This window comes from Anopheles maculipalpis, chromosome 2RL (genome assembly GCF_943734695.1).
Source record: "Anopheles maculipalpis chromosome 2RL, idAnoMacuDA_375_x, whole genome shotgun sequence".
In the NCBI taxonomy this organism is placed as follows: domain Eukaryota; kingdom Metazoa; phylum Arthropoda; class Insecta; order Diptera; family Culicidae; genus Anopheles; species Anopheles maculipalpis.
This window is the reverse complement of record NC_064871.1, coordinates 55,369,191-55,395,291: the sequence shown is the minus strand read 5'-3', so window position 1 is coordinate 55,395,291 and position 26,101 is coordinate 55,369,191. Positions and strand designations below refer to the sequence as shown.

General features: G+C 44.1%; 6 protein-coding genes across 6 annotated transcripts in view; 1 reads left to right on the top strand and 5 right to left on the bottom strand.

Annotated features, from left to right (window-relative positions):
• Window positions 1-26,101, bottom strand: part of LOC126558508 (uncharacterized) — a 246,009-nt gene that overhangs the window by 114,758 nt on the left and 105,150 nt on the right. The window lies entirely within an intron of this gene.
• The window catches only part of LOC126558569 (annexin B10-like), a 292,795-nt gene that overhangs the window by 189,745 nt on the left and 76,949 nt on the right, over window positions 1-26,101 (bottom strand). The gene's annotated exons all lie outside the window — the stretch shown is intronic.
• Window positions 1-26,101, bottom strand: part of LOC126557740 (regulator of G-protein signaling 7-like) — a 279,291-nt gene that overhangs the window by 200,451 nt on the left and 52,739 nt on the right. The gene's annotated exons all lie outside the window — the stretch shown is intronic.
• Window positions 7,163-8,302, top strand: LOC126558471 (uncharacterized). Its single transcript, XM_050214492.1, has 2 exons — window positions 7,163-7,217; window positions 7,302-8,302. Exons 1-2 carry the CDS (start codon window positions 7,163-7,165, stop codon window positions 8,300-8,302), a joined length of 1,056 nt encoding a protein of 351 aa, XP_050070449.1.
• On the bottom strand, window positions 8,752-10,323 carry LOC126557850 (traB domain-containing protein). The gene is made up of 2 exons (XM_050213754.1): window positions 10,215-10,323; window positions 8,752-10,141 (listed from the first exon to the last, which is right to left on the bottom strand). The coding sequence occupies exons 1-2, from the start codon at window positions 10,321-10,323 to the stop codon at window positions 8,763-8,765; spliced, it is 1,488 nt and encodes a 495-aa protein (XP_050069711.1). The 3' UTR covers window positions 8,752-8,762.
• Window positions 14,350-26,101, bottom strand: part of LOC126556860 (metastasis-associated protein MTA1) — a 137,816-nt gene continuing 126,064 nt past the window's right edge. Inside the window, exons 5-14 of the mRNA XM_050212393.1 lie at window positions 19,152-19,369; window positions 18,627-18,947; window positions 18,367-18,555; window positions 17,934-18,206; window positions 17,551-17,855; window positions 17,214-17,476; window positions 16,485-17,135; window positions 15,278-15,405; window positions 15,081-15,196; window positions 14,350-14,998 (exon numbers count right to left, since the gene is read on the bottom strand). Coding sequence (XP_050068350.1) covers window positions 14,428-14,998; window positions 15,081-15,196; window positions 15,278-15,405; window positions 16,485-17,135; window positions 17,214-17,476; window positions 17,551-17,855; window positions 17,934-18,206; window positions 18,367-18,555; window positions 18,627-18,947; window positions 19,152-19,369 — 3,035 coding nt within the window. The 3' untranslated portion in view covers window positions 14,350-14,427. The remainder of the gene's footprint in view (window positions 14,999-15,080; window positions 15,197-15,277; window positions 15,406-16,484; window positions 17,136-17,213; window positions 17,477-17,550; window positions 17,856-17,933; window positions 18,207-18,366; window positions 18,556-18,626; window positions 18,948-19,151; window positions 19,370-26,101) is intronic.

The window sequence follows — 26,101 nt, the reverse complement described above, 5'->3', positions numbered from 1 at the left end:
CATTTGTCGTTGTTGGGTTCCAACGACAAGAATTATGATTGATTTTATTTTTATTCGGTTTGAAATATTTTTCAAGGATCCGGAAAATAAAACCCCGTTAGTATTTATTGCATTCAAAGCAACTTTGGCAACAGGAAATATTAGTTTTACCTCTGTGACCGGTTATTCCGATCTATCGATCATCTTCTTATTGGTGGATATGTCCCAGACATCCGATATGGAAAGACTTGTTTGCTTTTAGCGAATCTTGGTGAGCATCAATCCTGGGTGACTAACAGAAATTTCATAACATGTGCTAACCTTCGTTTCAATGACCAAAAACGCACTCTTACTGCTTTTAAACCACTTATCCGGATAGGTCCTTCATTTTGTAGGAGAGTTTGCTATTTGCCGGATTGAAAAAAAGCTAACAACTTTTGATCTACTCGTCGAATTTCAAGAAAAATAAGTCTGTTTGTTGTCCGGTTAATTATGTTTAGTTGAGAATTTTTAAACATTCGTCTTTTTATTTTGGTTTTCATAGCTTTTACCATCTACATATATTTGCAGTTGCGTATCAAGCGCCTAACAAACCTTCTGTATGAAAATATGCATTTTCCGTTTTATAGTATCTATATTTTTAATTGGGCAAATGTGAAAAATAAAGCAATTGTTACTTCTTTTAACAGAAATCAAGTAATCAATTTACCTTCTTTCCTCTTTTTGGTTAAACGACCTTCTAGGTCACGCCAGCCTTCGAAATGGCTTACTGGACTTGTCGATACCACGTAGTTGGATATTCAGTTCTCACTTCAGGGGGACGGTCCGGATGGGATTTGAACCCCGGGTCCTGCCGTGTAAAGATCGGCATCGCTGTCGCCTAAACCAGCGGACCCGCCCACGGGCTGTACATAATCAATTTATATATATACCATAAAAATAGGCGAAGAAGTACCGGATAATCATTGCCATGGCGTTGATTTGGTTCCACAGAATTCTAACGAATGGCTTACTACTCACTTTTGTATAATTCAAGCAATTACACAGACACACGGAACTGAAGTCTGGCACAATCAATTTTCACCCGTATCCCTGAACCGATTATGCATTGAATCTCATCTAGAACAAGCTCCAGATACAAAAAAAAAGTTCACTAAATGCAAACTTTTGATCAAGGAATGCATTGGTCATTGTCATTGCATTAGTCAAAGCCAAAAAAGGGAGAGATTTTGCAGAAATTGAATGCAATATGATCTTTTTGAGATATTTGAAGTCATATTCTAACCACCATACTGCACAAAAAAAACCTTACGTAGGAAATTTTGACGGCTCATCAAAGAATAAGTCAAAAATCAAAATCAAATAAATTAAACATAAATAAGTAAAATCAAAATATATAAGATTTATAACGTAAAGACTGTCTATTTTCAATTAAAAATTCTGATCATCAAACAATTGCTTATCTTTTGCTTTTAAAGTTCTTAACAAATAGTTTCATCTTTCTTAAACATTTCATGTAAATATGATGAACGGATCATAAGATAATAGCTTGTTATCTTTATTTATTTTAGTATGACGGCTCTACGGCGTGTATTGTAATAATAGCTTGTTTATTTTATTTATTTTAAGTTTTACGGCTTGCGCCGTATGGTCAAGACCGTATGTGATTACATGTGATGCATACCACTGCGATACTGTGGAAAGACAAAAGACTTCAATGGCAGCACAGTAAACGAACGCGCCCCCCACTTATGCGCTGATCGGTGTCATCCAAATGATCGCTCCAAACTTTCATTCTACCAAAACCGGTTCACCGTTACACCCAACAACCTCATCATATCGATCGATCGATCCGTTGGTCGAAATTCAAATATTAAAGAACGCAATACATTCTTCCACTTCCGGGGTGAATGAATGTTTTCAGAGATACATTACCATAAACGATAAAACACGTGACCCCCAGATGCCCAAGGATTGCCACACAGATATTAACCGGTACCGGGTGTAAGCTCGTGTGGGCCATCTCGACTAAATATTTTACCACAGCTGCAACTGGCTAATATTTATCGCAACCTTTCTTAAAATACGATCAGCATCATATCACAGTATCGGTTGTGACTTTACTGTCGACATTTTTTCTATATAATACAGCTTTACACAAAACTACACTTTGAGCTTACATGTGTTTCACGAACCGGTTCCAGCGGGCCAAGCCATGCTGTTGCCATCCTTGATATTAAGCATCGGTTTTTAGCATTTTTTGGTGGATGGCCTTACCCGCGAAGAAGAAGGGAAGTTCCGGATTCTCTGGTTTATGAATATTTAATAGGAATACTTTATTTCGAGCTTTTTGAAAATTCTTCGAAACATTTTTGTGGTTCGAAATAAATGTTGGCCAAAAACGATCATTAAACGACGTAAAAGAAAAGCTTGTACTCGACCGCAGCAGCCTTACTTTCGTACAGAAAAATTAAAAAAGCACCTTTTCCCACACACACACATTTCGGCTTTCACCAATCGAGGATCGTTAGTTGGGGGACATTATTTTATCATGCCTGTAAAGATTGTGGGACATCCGAAGAAACGTGATCCAATCGTTCTCATTCCAGTGTCATTCCCGTTACCAAGTGTTTTACTGGGGAGAAGTTTCTTTTTGATATTGTCTTTTTACATATATTATCTGTCTTTTTTTATACATAATGTATCGCACAAGGAGGACGCTGTTCCGATCCTTAAACTGGATCCAGCTGGATAATTTATTGCCACAGTACATGTGCCAGCCGACGGACGATGCGGTTACGACAAAACGTAAATCGGCAACAACATCAACAACTTCATGGTCAAAGCGTTGCATCGATCAACCCTTCCACTGTGGTGCATCTTGCACCTGGTGCCTTTCGTCCCGTGAAGTAACCCCCCCTTATTGCTTAATCACCTCTTGAACCATACGCGCGCGTCCGCGTGTCTCTTTCGCCGCGATGAGGATCTTTTCGCACTTGCATTTCAAGGTTGCTGCTTCGTACAAAGGGCAAATAACCGTTGTTGGTACGGGCACTTGGTTTGCGCAACCTGTCTTCCCCTTTCTTCTCCACTCTGTGCACATTTCCACACACACACACACACACGGTGAACAAAAGCGCAAGTATGGCTTGGCCTGCATTTTCGTTACACTTGATGCGATTACCGCCCAGCATCATCATCTCGCCCGGACTGGCCAGCGGAATATTAGCCTTGCCACAAGCTGTAATCAACAGCACCTCCCTCTCCCCGGCATGCATTAGAATGAAATGTGTTCCGGGGCGCGACAAACCAGTCCTTGAGTGTGTGTGTGTGTGTGTGTATGTGTATGGAGAAATCCTCAAGCCTACACAGTAGCTACACCTAATCTCTAATGGTTGATAGCGTCCGTAGCTTCAAGCCTAAGGGTCTCCCCCTCATTTTGCATGGCACCCCGCGAGTGGATCATATTGTTGATCGTGATAGATGGATGGTGTAAAAAGTGAACACCATATTTCTGTGCTCTTTTCTCTTGATCGCCGTGTAAGGCAAGCACGGTTGGCTTAGCATGTGCTTTAGGTACAATTGAGCAGTACAAAAACAGCCTCTAATTACATATCAATGTAGTTTTTCCTTGGTATTCGGTATCGTAAGAAGTGATTAGAAGAGGGAGCGAGCGGTTCCAAGCAAAAAGAAGCCCTAAGAGCTAATGACACATTCTGAAGCGAGGTTTTAGGAAGTTTGTAATCGGCATGCAATTATCTACGCTAAGCCAACTTCCTTTCAAAGTGTATTAGTAGTACAATATAGAGATTTTGTAAAAATCCGTCACAGTGATCAAGAGTTTTGATCCACATAATGGAGTTGTAGATTCTCTTGGAGAACATGGAGGCGGCAGTCAGATATCGTTTAAAGAAGCAGTAATAAAAAGAAATTTACCAATTAATTTTAGCGTTTACCCCCGTTCAAATGTAAAAGATACGGGGCCGGATGATTTAACGAAACGTTAAAATTTCATTTCATTTATTAATAAATGTCTGCCTCGTGGCTCAACATACGATCTTAATTCTAACTTCATACTAAGATCAGAGCTGGCCAAATCTGGTTTAGGAAGGAAGTTGGGAGTGAGGTTCGTAATAGTGATCGTACCAGAACACCATTGCGGCTAACCGCGGTACGACGGCTAGGAATGATTAAGGGCGGACGGAATATAAAAAAGCAATCGAGCAATAGCAATAAAACCAATAAAGAAGGTCTGGGAAGGGAGGCGGCGAGTCTCAAGAGTTTTAAATGAAATTAAATGTCATTTTGACAATTTTACGGTTTCACAGGATGACAATTCCATTATATAATTGCAAAGTTTCACTGCAATTATTTTGCAAACAGCAATCATTGTTGCAGTATTCCACTAACCATTAGGAACCTTTCCTAAGACCCCTCTTACAATTCTTGTTACAATCTTGTACAATTCCATTATATGACCTTGTATTAGCGAAACCTTGCTGTAAAACCCTCGATTGATTTATCTCAATAGAAAAAAGATTATCATTGTTCACCAAGCGCCATCCTCCATTCGACGATGCAACAAACGCTGGCGGTCCTTCTTGATGAGATTATACAAGCACATGCATACACGTGCTTCAATAATAGTTATTATCTTACCCCTGGGCACTATTGCAAACGATCAAGGAAGTTCAAGAACTGTGACCACAAGCTGCGTTTGTGATCTACGAACGAACTTGCCTACTACTTGCCCCTTCCCTTCTATTCTATTCCTCTTAACGTTGCTAGTGGCAAATGAAACTTACCTTTAATCCTTCACCGTATACGCTCTGCTGTCGAACACTAGGATAGGATTACCGTATCTCACACCGGTCTAGGCACCAACAAGAGGAACGCTATATGAAAAGAATTATGTGACGTCTTAATGTTTCTTCATGCAGTCGAGATACGGAGTCTAACTACACAAAGCTACATTCTCATCCTACACCCGTGTAAGTCACCAACGATCGCACACTCACATCTCACGAACAAACAGGGCCTGGACAGCTGCGATATTCTGCCAAAAGCACAGATGACGACAACGACGACACTTTGCTCTCTGGCACACCCTATATCACACTTTGTCTAGCAGGAGAACGACAGCTTCGTCTCATTTGCCTAGCAGTTTCGGACGGGTCGAACGGAACACCTCTGTCCAGCTTGCCGGTTAATCCACGAATGAACGATCGAGCGCGATCACACCGGTTTCCGCGCGACAAATGACGAGGATCTGACTACAGGTGTGTCGGACTGGGTGTTTGATCGCACACAACCACACAAAAAAAAAAAAACACAAACAACAGGAACTAACCGAACACGCGCGCGAATTGCTGAGCTAGCCCGGGCGATTGTTTCATGCTTCGTGACGCAATGTTTTGTGTTATTGTTCTTCTGAACGAACGCCCCGCAACCCGAAATGTGCGTTTCTTAGCACATTTCCAATCGGTTCCAATTACTCAGCACATTGTAAGAGAAAGTTCTGCATTAACAGAAAAGCAACCAAACAAAAGTGGACAACTTGCTTCCCCTTTCATCCTTCCGGGAAACACGGTACGGTTTATGTTTAATAAATAATCCTCCGTAGTTCTTTTGGAGTTGGGACGGCCCGGTGATGTAGGCGACAGTGGCGCCGGTCTTTAAACGGCAGGACCGGGGATCAAATCCTATCCGGACCGTCCCCCCGTAGTGTGAGGACTGACTGATAAAATACGTGGTATCGACAAGTCTAGTAAGTCAAGCCAAGCCATTCGATGGCCGGCGGCGTGACCTTAGAAGGTCGTTAAGCCAAGAAGAAGAAGAAAAAGTTCTTTTATGCAGATAAAGTACTTTCTTCTTGTTGGCTGAACGACTTATTAGGTCACTCCGGCCATCTAATGGCTTACTAGACTTACTGATATCTCACATTGTTGGAAAGTCAGACCTCACTACGAGAGAACAATCCGGGTGCGATTTGAACCCCGGTCCTGCCGTGTCAAAAAACTAGCGTCGCAGGCGCCTCACCGCTGGGCACCGCCCTCATATGATGAAATTCGTGCGATGAAATACGTATGATATCGGGCACCCGTACTACATCCAATCTACTGACCGGGAGTTGGTTCTTTGTGATTTTGAATAACCCCCAACTCTCCCACCCCCTCACAGTCCGACAAACTTCTACTGCTAGGCAACATAATGTATAAAATAACACTTTCTCACGTTCACGAATTTTTATAGGCGCATGTAATTTTTTAAGCTCAAAGCCTCTATAAATAAATGAACAAACGACTTACGAATCCTAAAACCGGGAATCTATAATAAACACCGGAAATTCGCAAAACCAGTTCAAAAGCTATGTCGGAACAGAAGTGAAGGTTTTACGTTCCAAATCTGCATGAACAGGCTGCAGAGATAACGGATGATGAGTTTTGTATCAATTGGAATCAACAGATTGTGAGCATACAAATTTTGCAGCATAAATTATCAAATGAACTAAACAATAACTCCCCATGAGCTCTCTCAGACAGGCCGAGATTACAGCTGAGAATTGAAGGTGCGAAAAATCTGGTGCCACACATTTCGCAGCTGCAGGTGCAAAAGCAATCCTGTTCTAATTTTTGAAATTTTCGTTAAACCAATAAAGTTTTGCATTATCTCTTTTTAATCTATTGAATAAACAGAAATCACACGAAGACAACATGAAAAAATCTATACTTAATCTATCCTCATACAAACCTTACTAAACAAAATGAAACAAAATTCACAAAACGTTCACATTTCCCAGCTGCTTTCCTGCAACTGCGAAATTTGAAGCAGGCAGTGCTGCCAGTTCCGTTAAAACCCGGTTGTAATTTTTAGCACCTTAATTTCTCAGCTTCGATCTCGGCATGTCTGGGAGCACTTCTAAAAAAAACCTCACTTCTCACTCTGGTGAACAGGCACTTTTCACTATAGTGAGAAGTGACATTTTCAGGGGTGGTTCGTAAAACAACAAACATAACAAAAAATCCTCTCACTCTCGATTACACTGGGAACACTGCATCGGTAAACGTCAAGCAGTAGCAAATGAGGGCGCATGAATTTTCAAAACAAACTTTGACAGGTACATCGCGTTGTTGACGATTTACTGGAAAACGTGCCGCACACAATTTCGGCAACCTGCTACACCATGGTATCTTTATCTGGAAAGAAAAGTAAAAGTGCGAAAAGTGTTGTGAAAATCGGTAATTTGATTGCAAAAAATCCGTTCGCCAACGTATGACGCACTGCTTTACGGCTGCTTTTCATATATTTTCTTTTCTTTTAAGAGAAAAATTGGGAACCCGATGTCTCCATACCGCCGATTATCAGCGAAAATCCCGACGAAGAAGGTGGCGACGAGCCGGATGACAACAGTAACGATACCAACCAAACGAAGGATATTGTAGCACAGCTGTGCAAACAACAAGCGATACCGAGTGATTTAGAATTGCAACTTCAAGAGTACTTCAAGGACCGGCCGAAAGTGAAACCATTACCACCATTGGAATCGAGCACGGTAGACATCGATCTAGCAGATTCGGAAGAAGAAACATGGATTATCCAAGTACCCGGCACCGTTAACGTTGAAGCCGACCTGATTGCGAAGAAAATTAATCTTGCCGTAGCCCGTTCGGCGATCAAAAACTGTTCCGTTCCACTTGAATCTCATGTGCAGATCAATGGCGAGGAGCGTGTGATAGGATTGCTGGCTGGATCGCGCGTAAAATCGTTCGTACCGACCGGATTTGTTCGCATTAATCAGGCGCTTCCAGAACTTGACGTGCCGGACGTAGCCGCAAAGACGAGCAATCCTAACCACATTACCGTACCGTACCCGGAAGAGCTTCGCGACCGCCATCCCCTGCTTGGATATGATTCTAACGAGCATATGAAACTACCGAAGCGTGTGCGAAAGCAACTATCGTTTGCTCAGCAGAAAGCTACCCTGATGTACCAAACCGTTCAGAAAGCACCGAAAGAAAACGCCAAAACGGTCGGAAAGACATTGGCAAACCTTGCACCCGCAACGAGTGAGCAGCGATCCGTGCTAGTAAAAAAGGAACCCGTAGCTGAATCTGCATCAAAAATTAAAAAACAAAAACGTCCTTTCGAGGAACTGGAACAAGAGGAGGTAACATCGATGGTAACGGTAAAGCAGGAACCTTTGTCACCGAAGCGGAAGAAGAGCAAAAAAGCCAAAATCGACGAAGATGACGTTGCTCAAACTGTAAGCGTTAAAAAGGAAGTATCGGTGGAGGATGATATATCCTGGCTGCTTAACATCTAGCTTCAAATAAACTTTGTCATTCGGACGTATTCTCTTCCTTACTCTAATGATTTGGTCCGAAAGGAGATATGCTATGCATTTGCACATACGCGGAGAACGTTAATTTTATTTCCCGACCACAGCTGTCGCGGGCACCCGTTTTAGATTGTGCTTCGTTCTGGTTTAAACCCCTGGAATGCTGGCAGAAGGAAAAAACGGGTAGCGAGTGGAGATATGTACATCCTAAGAATTCTTTCCCGTAGTCCCAAACCTCACTACACGCACGAGGTCTACACTTGATTAATATATATGTATTTTGATTCTCCGGGGTAGTCATTTCGTTTCCCCGCCCTATCGATCTCTCTTCCTATCTCTTTCTTGTAGGCAATCCACCATTTAACGATTGAAGCTCTAAACGACGTTCCTAACGACGCTATATCGATCGTACATTCATAGATGACATGTGTGCTGAGGGACAAAATCAAAGGAAAAGTCGTCCCAACCTTGGCCGAGCGAACCGGAACACACCGTAAGCTGCAAGCCCGAGCAAACCATACTTCACGGTATACTTCACCATCCGGTGTCCTAAGCTGGCCGGTGGAATCGTAACGATAGACTCGATGCTGCTCGTATCGACTTTACCCCAATGCTTGGCAATACCGGCCGCATGTCCAATGCCAACAACCCCGACCACTCGCACCGGCTCGGCACGCCCGTCAACTGGATTAATCTGTGGCAATGCCGCCATCTGCAACGAATGGCACAGGTACAGATCCCGCTCGTCGATAAACACGCGCCCGAATGCGGGAAACTCGTCGGCCATTTCCAGCATAATCTCCTCGAGCAAATCTTTCCGCTTACACTGCTCCACCTCCTCGATGCTGATGTCATCGTCGATGAACAGCAGCTTCGGTATCAGCTTGATCGTTTGCCACAAGGAAAGGCCACGCAGAGCCCGATGCAGCGTTACCTTAATCTGTCGGTCGCCGAGCTGTATTACACAGTTCGGGATCTGTTGCGCTTCCTTCACCGCGCACCGAAACTCACCACCCGGGGCCATGCCCAGTTTCTTCGTAAACTTGGCATTCATGTTTAGCAGCAGAATGTAGAATAGCCCATTGATCGAACCGTTCGTCCGAATGATGGCTCGCATCTTAGCCATATTCATCTCTTTCGCCTCCTCGAGCAGCGTTTTCTCGTCGTACTTTAAAACGTGTACACGCGATGGGCACAGCTCCAACATCACTACGTGCGGCCTCACATTTCTCATCACGAGCGAAACATCCCGCTGGGAACTTTCGCTAAAATGAGCCGTCCCGACCAGATACACCTTCGTACCGTCCGGTTTTGTCAGCAGCGTCACCGTCTCCGGAAGATTGCGATCAAACTCTTCGAGCGTGGCGTATAGCGGAATGGCCGAATCGGTACCACTTTCCGCTGGCAGCTGCGACACATTGGCCGTGGTGTCGTGTGAATCCTTCTCGCCCTGGGTCGTAGCGGTTGACGTGTCGGACTGCGACATGTTCACGCTGACATCGGGAACACGGGGCGTACTGGCTGTCAGCAACTCACCGTCCTCCTCCGACGAGCTTACGAACGAAAGCGTCACATTGTTGATCGTGTCCGACAGGTCACCGGCAGCGCTCAGATCTAGGCTGAGCGTGCTTGCCGTGCTGTTCAGTGCAGTCGCATCGCCAATCGTTTCACCCTTCGCCGTCGCAGCCACCGCCACCGGAGTCTGGTCAAAATTGTTGTTCCGCAAGCTGTCCAGAAGCTGCTGGGTAGAATCTTTCGTATTTTTCCTCTGCTTTGCTCGGAGCGTTTCGTTCCAGTCGCCAGCAAGATTCACATTTTCAATATCTACAACACGGTAAATACAGTAGAGCATGGTTTGTTCAATTGAGAAAGCTGTGGCTACGTTCGACCTACTTACCGCTGTTACTCAGATCGGAACTGTTCATCTTGTCCGAATCAAGCGTCGAATTGAACGTTTGATCCAGTGCACTGTTGTACTCCGAGGATGAGCTGATCGGAGAAGACATTTCGTCCCTTCGTTTGTTGAAGGTACCACACAGCCACTAAGCACCACGTAGCCGTTTTCCGCACCGCGCGTATCGTTATGCGTCGTTGCAGCACGAAAGAGACAAGGTCGTTGCACGTACGTATGTGGGAATCGACGGTTTTGTAGGAGCCACGCACCCAAACGGATTCACCTGGAATTTTGTTGCTCTACGTCAGCGAAATGACAAACGACCGAGCGGTGGTTGCTTGATAAGGAAAATGTAAACATCAGCTTGGTGTTCTGAATGGGCAATCGTGTGGGCAGTTATATGCAATAAGCGTAGCCCGATCGTTCCGATTCTGCTGATAACGCACTTACTAAACGCAGTTTACAACTTACATTTGAACAAATATTTAGAATGTTTTAATTTTCCTTCGCGATTTGTTTTGTATGATTCACTGTCATCGAGCGCGTTTATAGTGCTACATTCAAAGCTCAAATACCGATTCAAGTAAACCAAGGTTGCTACAGCTTGGTTTCAAATGTCGGATTTTAACGGTAACACGTTTTCTGTTAGGATACCATCAACGGTCCTCAATTCTTGTTAACAGCATCCAAATAGCACATTAGGACCCTATTTCGATCAGTTCCTCGACAATTATTTGCAGTTATACAACGGGCCACTGGGTTGCGTCTCTAACAACCGACATCCAAACACCGCGAGGCTTCAGCCATTCGATTTTCTTTTCGTCCATTCATACTAAAGGAACTTTCTCAACATTATTAAACAAACCCCAGAAGGAAATAATTGCATTCTATATTTTCGTTTTATCATGTGGGGAAAAAGTTTTTGTTTCGTTTTATGCACCTCTTTGAACAATTCGACAAACGACGCAGTTTATCCCGAACTTCTACACAACTTCGAGATATCAGCAGAAATTGCTTATCCATCATCGTTTGTCTTTTAGTTTTACTTTTCACAATTCACTTTTATACTCTCTCCTATCGACATTGAAATTTATGCTTCATACAATTTTTGTCCCACAGATGTCCTTTTCCGATCCGTACGACACCACCGTAGGAACACAGACAATCCGTGCACTTGAACCTATAGCAGTTTTGTTTGCATTTTTTACACGTCCATTACTGTGCACTTGACTGCTATCCTTCTTTATGTGAGTGAGATTTGTTTTGTTAGAGAAAAACAAACATTTCGAAGCGATCAGGATTTGGTTTTTTTTCCAATTACTTTTTTCAACACATTAAACTCGTGTGTTTGTGTGCTCGGTTGTGTTTTAGCATTTCCGTTTCTTTTATCCCTTTCGTAGGATTATCATCGTAGCGAAAGTGTTGTTTATGTACAAAATGTGTATAGTAAAAATAAATGGTTTTAAATTTAAACTTAGATCAGAAGAAGGCTGATAATGTTGAATTTTAGCTCACTTATGAAACAATGGAATAGCTATAAAAAAGAAACACATCTTCTGAGTTCAGGATGATATTTCGATGACCTAGCTAGTATGCGCAAAAAACAAACAAAATGGGTATTAAAATTCCGTGGAAACGACCAACATCGACTCTGGATCGCACCAAGGTAAACCAGCGGCGAAGTTCGATTGTGAACAAGTATACAAAGCAAAAGACTTACTATATTCGCTTGTTTCACAAATACGATCGGCAACATCCTTTTTATAATCCACACGCATTTTTCTACTTTTTTTCTTGTATCTTCTCGTTTTGCTACTCAGTCTTTATTCGGCATGGTAGATTCAAGACGCTGGAAGTAAAATAAAGATCAAAATAAGCATAAACAAAATACACGTCGGGAACTTCATTTCATTACTAAATGAAAGGCAAACGCTTACCTTAACAAAAACAAATGCACAAAAAAAACAAGAGCAAACAACGATCAAGCTGACAAAAACCAATACACAGCTCTATGAACCATGAGCTACCAGCGTAACATATATCTATTCCTTATGGATGTTGCCGTTCTTCGCCTGTGCTATGTGTGAATCTTTCTTTATTTCACATTATCCGAAGATTGAGCAATTATGGACAGAGAGAGCAAGAAGATCGAAAAGTAGCTCATCGAAATGGGCATCCAAGTAAAACCAAATTCACATCCCTTCCTTGCTGGCTGTCTTAGCACATACGATTTCACGCAGTTTTGGTGTTTTCAAAGCTTGCATAAAAGGGTAAGGTTTAATAATTGTGAATTCTCGCCAATAATAGTAGTGTGGATTTACTGCTTTTTGCGCGATCGTGGCACCTTCAAAGGGTAAGTTTAGCAATTCTGCGTGAGCAGCATTTTATTTGTTTTCTTTACACTATATCGCCCAGTTGTCCAACCTTATCATACTATCCTGTTCGACCACACTGCCTCTGTTCTTTGCTCATCATCTCACTCACTATTTTCCGCATTTAAATCGGTATTCATGTACACGTACACACATGACTCTTTTTTTTAACAAGGAAAGGTCATTTCTATATATAGGTATAGTAGCTCAGCTTTTACAAGCATTTCTTTCATCCATACGTCGTCGCCAACCATTCCCGACCATAGTGTTCTACTGTGCAAAGGAGTGTTATGTGTGTGTGTATTTCGAGACGTTTCTTTAAACCCCAATTTTGTGTTACGTACTTTCAAGTTTTACGTTCATGTTCGTGTCACTAGTTGTAGTAATATTAGTGTGTGTGTGTGTGTGTGTTTGCCGTTTGTTTGTCTCATCTATCATCCTTGCGCATAAATATGCTATTACAATGTATTCATCCCCAGTTCAGCACCTCGACACATCCTTGTACTCGCATCTACACACACACATACACACACACATCTACTAGAAAATGTAAATGGGGGGATCTTCTCGTATCAGGTAAGGATAGCCTGATGCGGACTAACCATATATGGTCGAGATGGTCTGTTTCTTTTTAAATTTCTTTTAATTCATTTCTCCCTTATGCAGTCCTTTCTAACGACGTTTGTTTAGAACCATTCTATTTATTTCTAAGATCGTCCATCTAATTTAGATCATTAAATTATCAACTAAAATTTAGAGCAACTTTGTCCAGTTGAACTCTTCCTGACTGAGGGACAGGAATCTTCCAGAATCATCCATCATTACACAATCCATCCATTCACTCATTCATTCTGTCCGTGTGCCGGACCGGGTTACTCTTTTAGCGCCATTGTTTCATTCTAACTAATGCTTACTCATCGTCATCATCTGTCTCATTCGAACGCTTCTATTCGCTTCGCTACTAATGCTTATCTGTTATGATCCCGTCCATTACGTTTGTTGTGTGTACGTACCTATACGTGTTCGGTGTGTATGCATGTGTGTGTTTCGCTAATTTGTAGCTGACAGTATCCTTAGTCTTTTTAGGTTTTTTTTTTTTAACTAAACCTCTACTACTCAAAAAAGATGCATGTTTATTTACTCACGGTGCAATGGAAAGAAATTCGACTTCGTCCACACAATCAGTCACTCCTATATCCAACCAGTGGGTGATTAATTTCTGAGTTTTTTTTTTTGTACAATACAACTTACATTCATTCAAAACTCACAGAGCTGCAGCAGCTGCTTCACACATACACATACATCAACTGTTGATTTTGCTTCCCTGTTTATAGCGTTTCATTGCCATTATGTGTGTGCCATTGTTGCATATTAACGTACTAATTGAGCAGTGCTTCCATGGTGTACGGGTGTGGTGGTTGTTGCTGCGATTGGTTCTGTTGTCGATGTAAAAGGTGGCTGTGTTGGTGATAGCTATTATGGTGTGTTATCGGTGGCGCTAGTTGCGAAGGATGCTGTGACTGATGCTGTTGGAATTGTTGCTGTAGCAACAGTTGCTGTTGCTGATGCTGCTGTGGATGTAACTGATGTTGTTGTAATTGTGTATTGTTGTAATTGCGTAAGTGCTGTTGTTGTTGCTGCTGCTGCTGATGGTGAATACCTTGCTGAGATGCTGGATGATGGGATAGATGCAGATGGGAATGGTATTGCTGATGTTGATGTCTATGTGAATTCGTCATATTGGATTGTTGCTGGCGGTGGTGCTGTTGCTGCTGATGATGTTGATGATGATGCTGCTGCTGCTGCTGCTGCTGGGAAAAGTGCATGTTCTTCGGCGGTTCGGGTCAGTCTAGGATTACAACCTGTAGATCACTTTTATTGCTGTCTGTAGCGGCCACACCACCACCAGCACCACCTCCTCCGCTACTGCTACTATTACTGACGAGACTGCTACTGCTACCACTGTTGTTATTACTGCTGCTGCTGCTGTTTGTCAAACCAGCTGCCCCGGAAGACACTAATGACGTTCCGGTGGGTCCTCCTCCAGACAGCGAAGGTACTCCTCCGACTGGCGATAAAACAGGACCACCGCCACCTAGCGTTCCACTAAGGGCAAGGCTCGAGGCCGCTGTTAGTGGATGAACGCCGGCCAAGGCTGCTGCGGCAGCTGCAGCTACAGCCGCTGAATTGAGATTAAGGTTTAGGTTTGCCGTGGTGGGATGCTGCACTGCATTGGCCGCTGCTAATTGTGCCGCGTGTCCCAGCTGGGCGGTGAGCTGTGCCGGTAGACTAGGTGTCGCAGTTGCAGCTGGCAAAAGGGCGGCCACGATCGCCGAGTACTTGGGATGCAAGTTTCGCCAAGGTTTCCGTGCTGCTCGACGCAGCTCTACTATTGGAATTTCACGCCGTAATTTACTGTATGAAGTGAAAGATAAATAATGTATTTTAATCAACATTTATCGGTTTTATTATCGTTGCTATAAACGCGACCACTTACCGGCCCGCTTTGGTGGAGCGGTAGAAGACATCATCCGGTGCATCGTTCCAGCTGATCACTTGTTTTCGTCCAGAACCAGTTCGAGCCATTTGGGCAATTTTTGGTTTTCCATTCATCTATAATCCCACGTAATATACGATTTGTTTTTCTATCAAATGCTGGTCGTAAATGCTAACAACAGTATGGATTTCACTTACATGGTGTCGGGGAAGAGGTTGTCCAGCTGATTGTGCGGCAGCAATCATTGCCGCATATTGCTCTGGAGTTGGCCGATGTGATGGTCTAGGATCCTTATTAGGTCGCTTAGCCGGGGGTGCCACGGCAGCTAAAAAGATGAAAAAACAGATGAAAACGTATTAATCGCCATACCGTGTACCGTGTAGATGTTTCTCTCAGTTAATTTGATGTTTGAAAGCAGATGGTTGAGGAGGCTAGGGATGACGGATTCTAGTGAAGCACTTGTTAAAAAAATCGATTCAGGATCATAGCATTAAAATAATTCATTGTTAGTTTGACACATCCCCCGAATCTTACCGAATGACTCGCCAATCATTCTGCACAAACACTTCATCAAAGAGTGACAGCATTGGGGGAGTGAATTTACACCAGACAGTGCAAAAAATGCTTCACAATTGAGATTGTCGAAGCGATTTTCAAATCAATTTTCAACTATTTCCAACAAATCTTCATGTATCATCATATACAGTGACCGCCAATATTATAAAACCATTTTTATGTCCGCTTTTCAAAAGCTAAAATCAATGCATCAACTAGGTATAACTTTACCAAAAATTGGTAGAACGATCATCAACAACTGAACTATTTACAACATCTTTTGTTTGCCCTAGAGTTCATCAATGATTGTGTAACTGTGTAAATAAAAAACCTGAAAAGAGTTCAAAAGAATCTCACCCCAAAAAAGCTAACCTTTTTACCAGCACCAATTCTAGTGTTGAAAAAGGGTATTTTTGTTTGAATTTTAAAATTGATAAATGTTCTTATTTTATGGTCGTATGTGTTTAGCCAAATTTTTGTTTAATTTTATATATTTATTTTAAGTATGACGACTTGCGCCGTATTGTCAACACGCATGTATTGTCTGCTTTTGTGAACTGGATTACCAGGGCTTTTGCTCCCTGTTTTTTAAATCTTTATGCTCGGTTGGTTTAGCCAAATTTTCATAAGAGTAAAAAAAAAGCATCTAATAAACGATTTCATTAGTCATCCAATGGTAGAATCATGCTTCTAAAATGTTCAGCTAAAATTTACAAAAAAAAAACTAAACAGATTCGTTGAAAATTTTCTTCACAATCTCATTTTAACCCGTTGTGCAATAGCTACTGGTCTTATTTTATTGGCCATTGGGTCTTATTTTATACGTCTGGCATATATGTATATGCTTACCATCGATTCCATTTGCATCTTCGTACGGTCGACGTTTCAACGACGTCGCTCCAACGGATGCCACGCTGCTGCCGGTAGACGGCTGTCCACTCGGTGAACTATTATTTGATGACAAAGTACTCGCGTGTAGATTGATTGCCGGCAATCCACTATTAGCGACTCCACTAGTAGTCGAACCAGTGCTACCAGCACTTCCGCCCACTACAGAACAAGTTGATGCTGCGGAACTGCTATTACTGCCTGCTCCTCCAACCACAATCGGTGTAACCGCCAATCCACCGGAACCGACCAGTGGTGCCAATTTGCCACTGAGCGCACCACCCACCGTTCCAGGCAATGTGGCCACACCACCAAGAACACCAGCCGCCGACGAGGTGACCGCATTTGTCGGTTTACTACCAGCCTCTTCTCCCTTATTTGGTATCCGATCGTACAGCAGTGTACCGTCCGGGGCTTTCGGTGGTTTTGGGAAAGCTACCACGTCCGGTTTGGGCATGTTTTCTTTCGGCGTTAGCACCAACCATTCGTTAACACTGACACCCGGATTGCCGAGCCGGTTCGCGATGTGTGTTACGCTGCCACGATCTTTCTTCCGGAACGTGAGCAACCGTCGGATCTCCGTTAAACTTTTTCCAGCTTCCGCATTTGCAACTGCAAGTAACAAAATGCAAACTATTATCTTCAAACAAAATCTTCTCCTTCCAAGTCCTTTGCTCAACTGACACTTACACTCTTGCTTAACACTGGCGACGTTGATAGCGTAAGACGGTTGACGGGCTGCCTTTTTCGAACGTATTATGTGTCGACATAACCGTCGGGACAGTCGTGTAGTTAGGGTGGTGTGCAGATAGAATGCGGTTCGTGTTTTCATAATGGGTCGAGGCGATCCGGATCGTATCTGTATACCGTGGGCCTGCGCGTAATGCCTGGCCAGGTGAGCCTTCAGCTTGAACTCCTTGCCACAGTTCACAATTGAACATTTAAACGATGGGCTAGGGAATAAAGCATATCCACAAATCAATAACAAGCATATTTCACAGCTTTCGATGAGGTCTTGCATGCATACCTATGCGGTCGGTGATTGCTCAAACCTCCAGGAGACCCAGTGACAGTAGCGACACTACCGAGGCCACCGATCGGTCCAGAACTAGCCACAATCGTAAGATCATCATCGATATCGCTGCCGGCGCTCCGCTTTTTCAACGAAACTGGCGATGCATTGCTGCTAGTGGTGTTGATCGTGGCCACCGTATCGACCTCTCCATTGTCCGCTAGCCTAGACGCAACTTTAAGGCCTCCATAACGCTTCCAATAATTCCAACAGTTCTGACACAGCCGATTATTGAGGTGCACCGGACCCCAGGAGTACCACTAGAAACAAACAAAAAATGATTATTTAAAGTCTTCGTAGCTATCCGGAAGTCACCTCCTCCTCAAGCTCATCCGTACCTGCGGCGAAGCCATAGTAGCACAAGATTCACATGCCTTGGTACTGCTATACATCATCATGTCCACGCTGCCCCCGTTCGAGTTACCGTTCAATATACCCTTGTTGTTGTTCGTTATCAATGCCGGGCTCGGTTTGGTGTAGTTCGGAATGTAGACCTGTTTCAACTTGGATTCCGCCTCGACCGCTTTCACGCGTTTCTGCTGCACATAGCGATCTGTCGTTTTCCACATGTAGTAGTATTCTACTATGCTTTTCAAGGTTTTCCACGGTAGCTAAAAATATTAAAAAAAGACAAAGCTTTAGGGATATCTTTAAGCCAAACACACGCAGAGCAAGGACCAAGCTTGCCCACCAACCCAAAGAGAAAAAATAAAGCAGTGGAGACAGAGAGATAGAAAATCCTCGAAAGGTACTTTACTGCCGTTTACTCACAAAGTCGTTTCTGATATCGTTGAAGTCCTTGCCGTACTTGTCGAGCGCATCTTCAAACAGGTTCGCCTCGGAAGCGCTCCATTCTTCCATTTCGTCCCGGCACAAAACCGGCCCGCTCGATGGAACCAGCGAACACATTGCAGTCTCTATCGAATAGTTGTGTTTATGGAGCGTGTCCATAGCATGAAACTGTGGAGAACGAAAGAACATTCCGGTTAAAGCACATCCTTCCAACAATGGCCGAAATCAGTTGAACGTACTAAGGTAATATCACGACTTGCAGCTGCTGCAGACATATGTAAGGACGGTTGCTTCACGGAGCTGGTACAGTCGAGCGCCCTCGCAAAGGTGCCAACCGATCGAGACACTACCAAAAACTGGTCGATCTTTTTGTCGGTGAGCGAATGTTGTGGCGTCCACACAAGCGTCTCAAGCTCCTCTATGTTGCGGTCGTCCTTTTCGCCCGGTTTTAACATTTGCTGCAGATCCGTCTGATATCGTGCCCCGACCCGAATCTCACCCTTGTCCGCGAGCAACGTTTTCTGCGTTGGATCGAACACGAGACAGTAAAAAAATGTGTCCTGCAAGCAGAGTAAGAGGGAGAGAGAGAAAAAGTAGAAATTGATGTGTTCACTCAGAACATACGATTATTATTCTTTCGAGCTTTCGAGAGTGGCCAGAGGAGAGTGTTGCCATTAGATTATCATAGTTCGCGGGTCTACTGTAACGAACACCAGAGGATGCAATGTCGCCGATTTGGAAATCGATCCTTTACTACTACTCACGTCTTTGTTCAAGTAACTGAGCAATGATTCCTCTTCATTTAGCAGCGTTACAGAGCATTTGCCCCGTATCTGGGTGGCAGGGAGTGTTTCGACTTGGCGCGACAGGAACAGTTCTCGCTGCTTCATCTGATGCCGCTGCTTCGGATTAAGGTGTTCCCCGCGTTCTCCACCGCCTCCACCACTGTTGGGACTGCTGTTTCGCTCTTCCTCCAACGCAACTGCAAAATAGAAATTCAAATGGGATTAATGAAAGTGTCGCCAAGTCTGGATAAGTGTAATAAGATAAGGAGGCAGATGAAGGTTTTTTAACGTGAAAGGTGAAGAATATCCTCAACAGGATGGACATTGTCTACCGTTCATGTAGAAGATGAAGCCATCTACGTGACGTTCACTTAAAATGAGCGCCTGACGATGTTTCTGAGGGTCGATTTGAAAGTGAACGCCCCGTGGCTCAAGAATTAAAGTCCTAGAGGAAATCCTTATCAAATCTAGCTATAGTCAAGACAGAGTAAGAACTGTGAATTTTGAACAGCAAATAAAGCAACAAGCGTGCCAAGGTTCAAGACAACTGACAAAAACACTTTCTCGATAAGGTGACAAATTTGTTTTTGAATTCATGACAAATGTAAAATTCAAGTAAATTTCTAAGGGCTCAATTCTAATTAATGCTAATTCCAATTCTAAAAAAAATGGCAAATGCACAAATTCATCTAAACTGTGTGTTCTAATTCCTTGTTTAATTTTCATCATGAAAATTACTTTACAAAACTGATTCTCTTAAGTTCGGTTACGACTGGTCGTTCTTTCTCTAAAGCATGTATTTATTTATACTTATCATTTGTTCAAATTCACGATAAAACTTTTATGTCCTCAACCTCAAGCCTCACATGCAGTTGCTTTGGTCACTAAAAGCGCTAGGAAGATAGGAAGACCGTCATATCAGCCAACTAGAAACCGGGATTTTAAGTCTATGGGCCAGGAGGGAAAGGATTTGAGCCACTCCTCTCGGTCACTATCTGGCGAAAACGACCCACAGAAAGGAGGAAAATGTTTCATCACCCGCACGTGCTCCACAACGATCCTCTCGTCGGTTGACTCTTGGGCGTCTCGTCCGTGTGACCATCAGCAACATCGTGCGAAACAACAACCGGAAGGCGACCGTATTAATTAAGCATGCATGCAATCAATTTCATGCATGTCCGCGTCATCGTCGTTTTAGCGTTTTGGTTGATGTGAGAATCGCATCGTCAAACGCATTGGACGCACCGGATTCTAAACGCTATTTCACTGCAACGGTCATGCAATCATGTATATCCCACCACTATGCTACATAAAGCCTTATGTTCTTTGTGTTATTTAGCGACAGCATATATAATTCCCATTCAACGGTTTAATTACTATAGGAATCATATTCACTTTCATGAGCTTTTTTACTTATATTTTATGACACAAAGAACCTAACAAAGTTGAATGGATGTAGCTTTTTGTAGTTTGAACGTAATAAATGGAGAAATAATTTAATGTAAAGAAAGTTTTCATCTTTCGCCCAAGTGTGCTTGCTTTGCATAGCGGAACTGGAAACCGGAAACGTCGCAGTGGACGAATTTGCAACACGGCGAGGTGAAGGATTTTCTATCAAACACACCACGAACCACTCTCTCTCTCTCTTGCCATTCGAAATAGGGAAACGTTCAATTTTCTCACAGCGCTTCCGTTATAGAACGCTTAAAAGGGCTGCCAGTTCTATAGCAGGGTCCCCGTCTCATATCCGTTTGGCTATCTGTAGCACCCCACTGCCTCTCATCATACATACACACACACACACACACGCACATAATGATGTTGTATTTGCGCTTTGTTTACGCACACCATTACGCATGCAGCAAGTTTGGTTTTCTGTTTGCCTGATTTCGGATTCCAGCACAAAACACAAATCAACGGTGTGTGTCCTTCCTTTTCAGCTCTTCCAACGTCACACACCAACACCATCCCATATCCATCCCCTCCGGTCCCTTTGAAACAATTCTTTGGGTTCGCTGTCGGTCCCTTCTTGCTACGTTCAAACTGGTTGGCTTTTCCTCTCATTTTCCGAGTGCAATTTAAGCGCAACCGGGGCGCACTGTACGCAGCGACCAAATAGGCTCATACTCACACAAACACACAGCAAGGGAGCTGCTACTGCGGGTGAGTGTGTGTGTATATGGGGGAGTGCGGTGTGTAGGAAGCGCGGCAAAAACCTTTGCCGCATTTTCTCCAAGCCGGCCAAATGTGTATATGTCTGCTGTGTTTGAGCACGGTGAAAGGTTGGAACCGGGGCTGGGGGGATGTTTCAGGGCACTCTGCTCCCAACCTTCACTCCCTGTCTGTGTGTCTCCCAGAGCTGTGTAAAGGACTTTCCAAGCAGAAATTTAATATACGCGGTGGTATATTTCGTATATTCCACCGTGTTCGCGTACGTGTACGACGCGAGTAGGTAGGCGCGGCACAGGGTGTGCTGGTTCCCTTTTTTTTCGACACAAAAGCAAGGTTGCTGCTAGGCTGAAGAGCGCCGAGCGCCGCGGATTCGCGAGGTGGTTGAGGTTAGAATTGATGAGGCTTTTTTTAGCTAACATCCCCTTTTAGCGCCAGTCCTGTATTTGAGTGCGAGTGCCCACTTCAGTTTTTGGCGAAATTCGATTTTCGGTTCACCTCCTTTTGCTACCCTACCTCCTCTTTCACTCAATTGCCCCTTCCCTGCGGACCGCACTTGTCCGAACCATGGCGGAAAACTGTCGAAGCGTGGAAAAGTTTGACAGACTTCCATGGTAACATCGCACGGGGCAGGGCCACCGCCATCGTCGTGTGCGTTAATCGCAAAAGATCGCTACACAGAACCAAACTCGAACTCGGTGTGCTTCCAATGTCTAACGAGTGGTGCATTTGAAGTTCCCCCGTTGGGTGTTTGAAATTGAATATTGCGCCGTTGTTTGGGTGCTACTATAACACCAAACGTGACTAGCATCATCTCGACACTTTGGCAGGTTAATATTTAAATCATTTCAAATGAACATAGAAACCAATCAACAGCTTTTGTATTAGAGTATTTACCACATGAAGTTTTACGTATCAAACAATTGTGTAAACTCATCTCAAAAGCTTTAAAAAAAAACTTTGTCTAAAGTATCTCAAAATTCCCAAAATAAAACGACATCAACACGCTCGATTAATTATTTATTTTTAATGCTAAAGAAAAACGTTAAGTCTAAAACTAATTCATGCTAAACGCTGTTTCACACTGGGTCCAACCCGGTGGTCCTGGATAGAGCCGTAGCGAAAAAAAAACCACACATCAGCGTTTTTCCAAAGCCAGGCAAAAACAGCACACAGCATCGAAACTTGGCGTGCCCAAACAGCTCGCTTTCATCTTTCATTTCGAGACGAAGTGTTGCTGCCATCGCGTATCGACGACAGAGAAACCACCTTTTCCATCCGTCCCTGGAGACAACGTTTTTTTCCTCCTTTTTTATCTGCATTACACAGACCGTGTATACACGGATACCAACGGGGAAGGATATAGATAATACGGCAGCAGGTGTGTGGAGGATATTTTCTACAGTTGCGTTTGCGTTTCGCAAGTACAAACACGACGATGACGGTATGCTGCCATTGACGTCGGCCAATGGTAAAGTCTGCTAAAGTCGGAAACAGTTACGCGTACCAGGAGGAAGGGAGTGGGTCAGGGTAGCGGGTACCAAATTTAGGGAGTAAAGGAGCGGTGAAACTTTCACCAGATATACGGCAGGAAGGTGGGTGATATCGGGCGAATGAACGAATAGGCGGACGGACGACGGTGCGAGAAAATGGGTGCTCAATATTTAATGAAATTTCTCCCACTTTTCTAATTGCACAGGAGAACAAACCGTCCCAAACACCGATGACGGACTCTTCTACTATTACCCGAACTAGTAGTGTAGACCCGGGAAAAACCTCGCTCCCATCACAGGCACAAGCACCGAGGAAAAGGAACGCAACTGAGCGCACGGAGTGCGAGAGGACGTGTGGTGGACGAAAGCGTACCGTGAAGGCGAAGGGTTTTTGTGTATCGAAAATTTTCGTATAATCTTCCCCTTTCATTTCCACCATCCACCACCTTCGTGTACCCTCAATCAGGGTGGGGTGCCCTTTCTTCACCAAAAAAAAAAAAAGCATCAAAAACACAACCGATTCCGGTGTACCGGGCACTGTAGCGTAGGGGAAGAAGAGGATAATGGATGGATTGGGATTGGGGTAGCGGGAAAACCCATTTTCGCGAGTGGAGATGAAAAAAGGATCCGGGCTCTGATGCTGCTTGCTGCTGCTGCTGCTCCGGTTCTGTTGGTTGTGGCTGTATCCGGTCGCCCTTTTGGTTTGGAGGATTTACATACCCGCAACGCACACACACACACACACACACAAACATTTGCGTGATACATCCCACACATGTACAACCCGAACCCGACCGAACAAGCGAGATGACTTGTGGTGAGGTATCCATCCAAGCAACGGAGCATAAACGGCAAACGCAACCGATCAAGCGTCCAGTCGGAGAAAGGGAAGTAGTACCACCGCGTACGTAGTACCACGAATCGGGTAATAGATGGCGTTTCGCAATCTCTCTCGAGAATGCTTCGAATATGTTCGACGAAATTATATGGGCGCAGTCCGCAAATCACGTCCCTTTTTGGCCAAAGATAACCTCAAATGAATTCTGGGCTGTATGAAGGTATTGTACGAAGTTTTGATTTATTGAAAATGGTAACAATAGATTTAAAAAAAAAGTAAATCAAATAAATTTTGGTTAAACTTTATAAAAAAGCCGTACTGAAGGCGTTGAAAAGCATCAGCTCATGTATGTAAAAATAAATGAAACATGTTATTAATTTGTTACTACTATAGTTGAAACAAGTTTACAATGATAAAGTCAAATCCAAAGCTTTTAAAAAGAACGTTAAATTCACTTACAGTTCATTTGTGCTTTGGTGGTGGTTAAGTTGAAAGTATCTACATGAACATTCAGGTATTATATACAGCTGGACGTTGATCATACCTTGTAAAAAGGTAAAAAGGTAAGCACTGAACTCCCTCGATTTTATCGACCATGCCTCTTGTATTACTGGCTTTTAAAAACCAGCTACTCATGTTTTTGAACCATTTCTCAACTCTCTGGAGGATGAATTGGAACATCGTTGCCTCATTTGGAAATGATGTGTCTTTCACTTTGACAAATCTTTTCAAGTTGAAGTAGTTTCACCATTTAAAGGTAGGGAGAAGATTTAAAGGTAGGGTTTGGGTAAATTTGCGCCAAAAACTATGCGTCGCCAATAAGCTGCGCTTTCAGCCTACCCCAAGGCTCAACATAGATCGGCTGAGGCAAGCTGATGTGGCGAGGGACTTTGCAAACGCGCTTGGGGAAGCGTTGCCGGAGGACACCACCACCGAGGCTATGTCCCTCAATGACCACTGGCGTATGGTGTAGCAAGCCAACAGCTACACAGCCGAGCGAACAATTGGCCGTGTGACACGTAAGCAGAGGAAGGAATGGTTTGATGATGAGTGCAGGCGAGTACAATCCGAGAAGAAAGCAGCGCGTACCCGTATGCTCCAAGGCAGCAGTTCCGCCTCTTCAAGGACAAGAAGAGGAGTTTCGAAGAGTCGGACGAGCAACTGCAGTTATCCCAGAGTCGGGGGAAACTCGCAAGTTCTACAGGATGTTGAATGCGGCACGGGGCGGTTTTACTCCCATGATCGCTATGTGCCGCAGCGAGGAAGGAGATATCCTGTCGGACGAACGGAGCAGATGCAGGAGGCACCGAACTAGGCGCAGGAAGTAGAGGAGTGCAGAACTACAACAGCCAGCATGACGATGACGAGGTACCCCCGCCATCCCTGGACGAAGTCATAAGTACCATCAAACAGCTGAAATGCAACAAATCAGCTGACAGCGATGAACTGGCGGCCGAACTGTTCAAGATGGGTCCGGAGAAGATATTCGCCATCGTGCATCGGCTGATTGTTAAAATTTGGGATCAGAAAGAACTACCGGACGAATGGAAACCGGGTGTCATACACCCGACCCGGTGTACAAAAAGGGCGACAGGATGGACTGTGCTAACTTCAGGGCCACCACAGTCCTGAATGCTGCCTATAAGATCCTGTCCCGAATACTCTTCTGCAGACTGGAGCCCCTTGCTACAGATTTCGTTGGAAGCTACCAAGCTGGATTTATTGGAGGCAAATCGACAACCGACCAAATCTTTACTCTGCGGTAGATCCTCCAAAAATGCCGGCAGCACCAGATCCCTACGCACCACCTGTTCATTGACTTCAAGGCGGCCTACGATACCATAGATTGGACCGAACTATGGAACACAATGCAGCAGCAGGCCAATAGAATTGGATTGAGCATCCATGCGACGAAGACAAAATACCTGCTTGTCGGAGATAGAGCCCGGCTTGGAAGCAGAGTATCAGTTTACGGCGACGATCTCGAGGTGGTAGAGGAGTTCTGCTTCCTTGGTACGATCGTATCTTCGGACAATAACGTAAGCAGCGAAATCCGAAGGCGCATTTTTCGGGGGAGTCGTGCCTACTACGAACTCCACAAACTCCTGCGATCCAGAAGACTCCAACAACACACGAAATGCACGATTTACCGCACCTTCATACGTCCGGTAGTCATCTACGGGTACGAGTCTTGGACTATGCTGACGGAGGACGCCAACGCACTCGCTATTTTCGAACGGCGGGTGCTAAGGACTATCTTTGGCAGTGTGTGCGAGCAGGGCTTGTGGCGAAGGAGGATGAAAAACGAGCTAGCTGAGCTGTTTGGCGGTGCTGATATCCTGACGGTAGTCAAAGCCGGAATGATACATTGGCTGGGGCACGTGATAAGGATGTCGGACTCATGCCCCACCAAGAAGAAGCTCATCAGC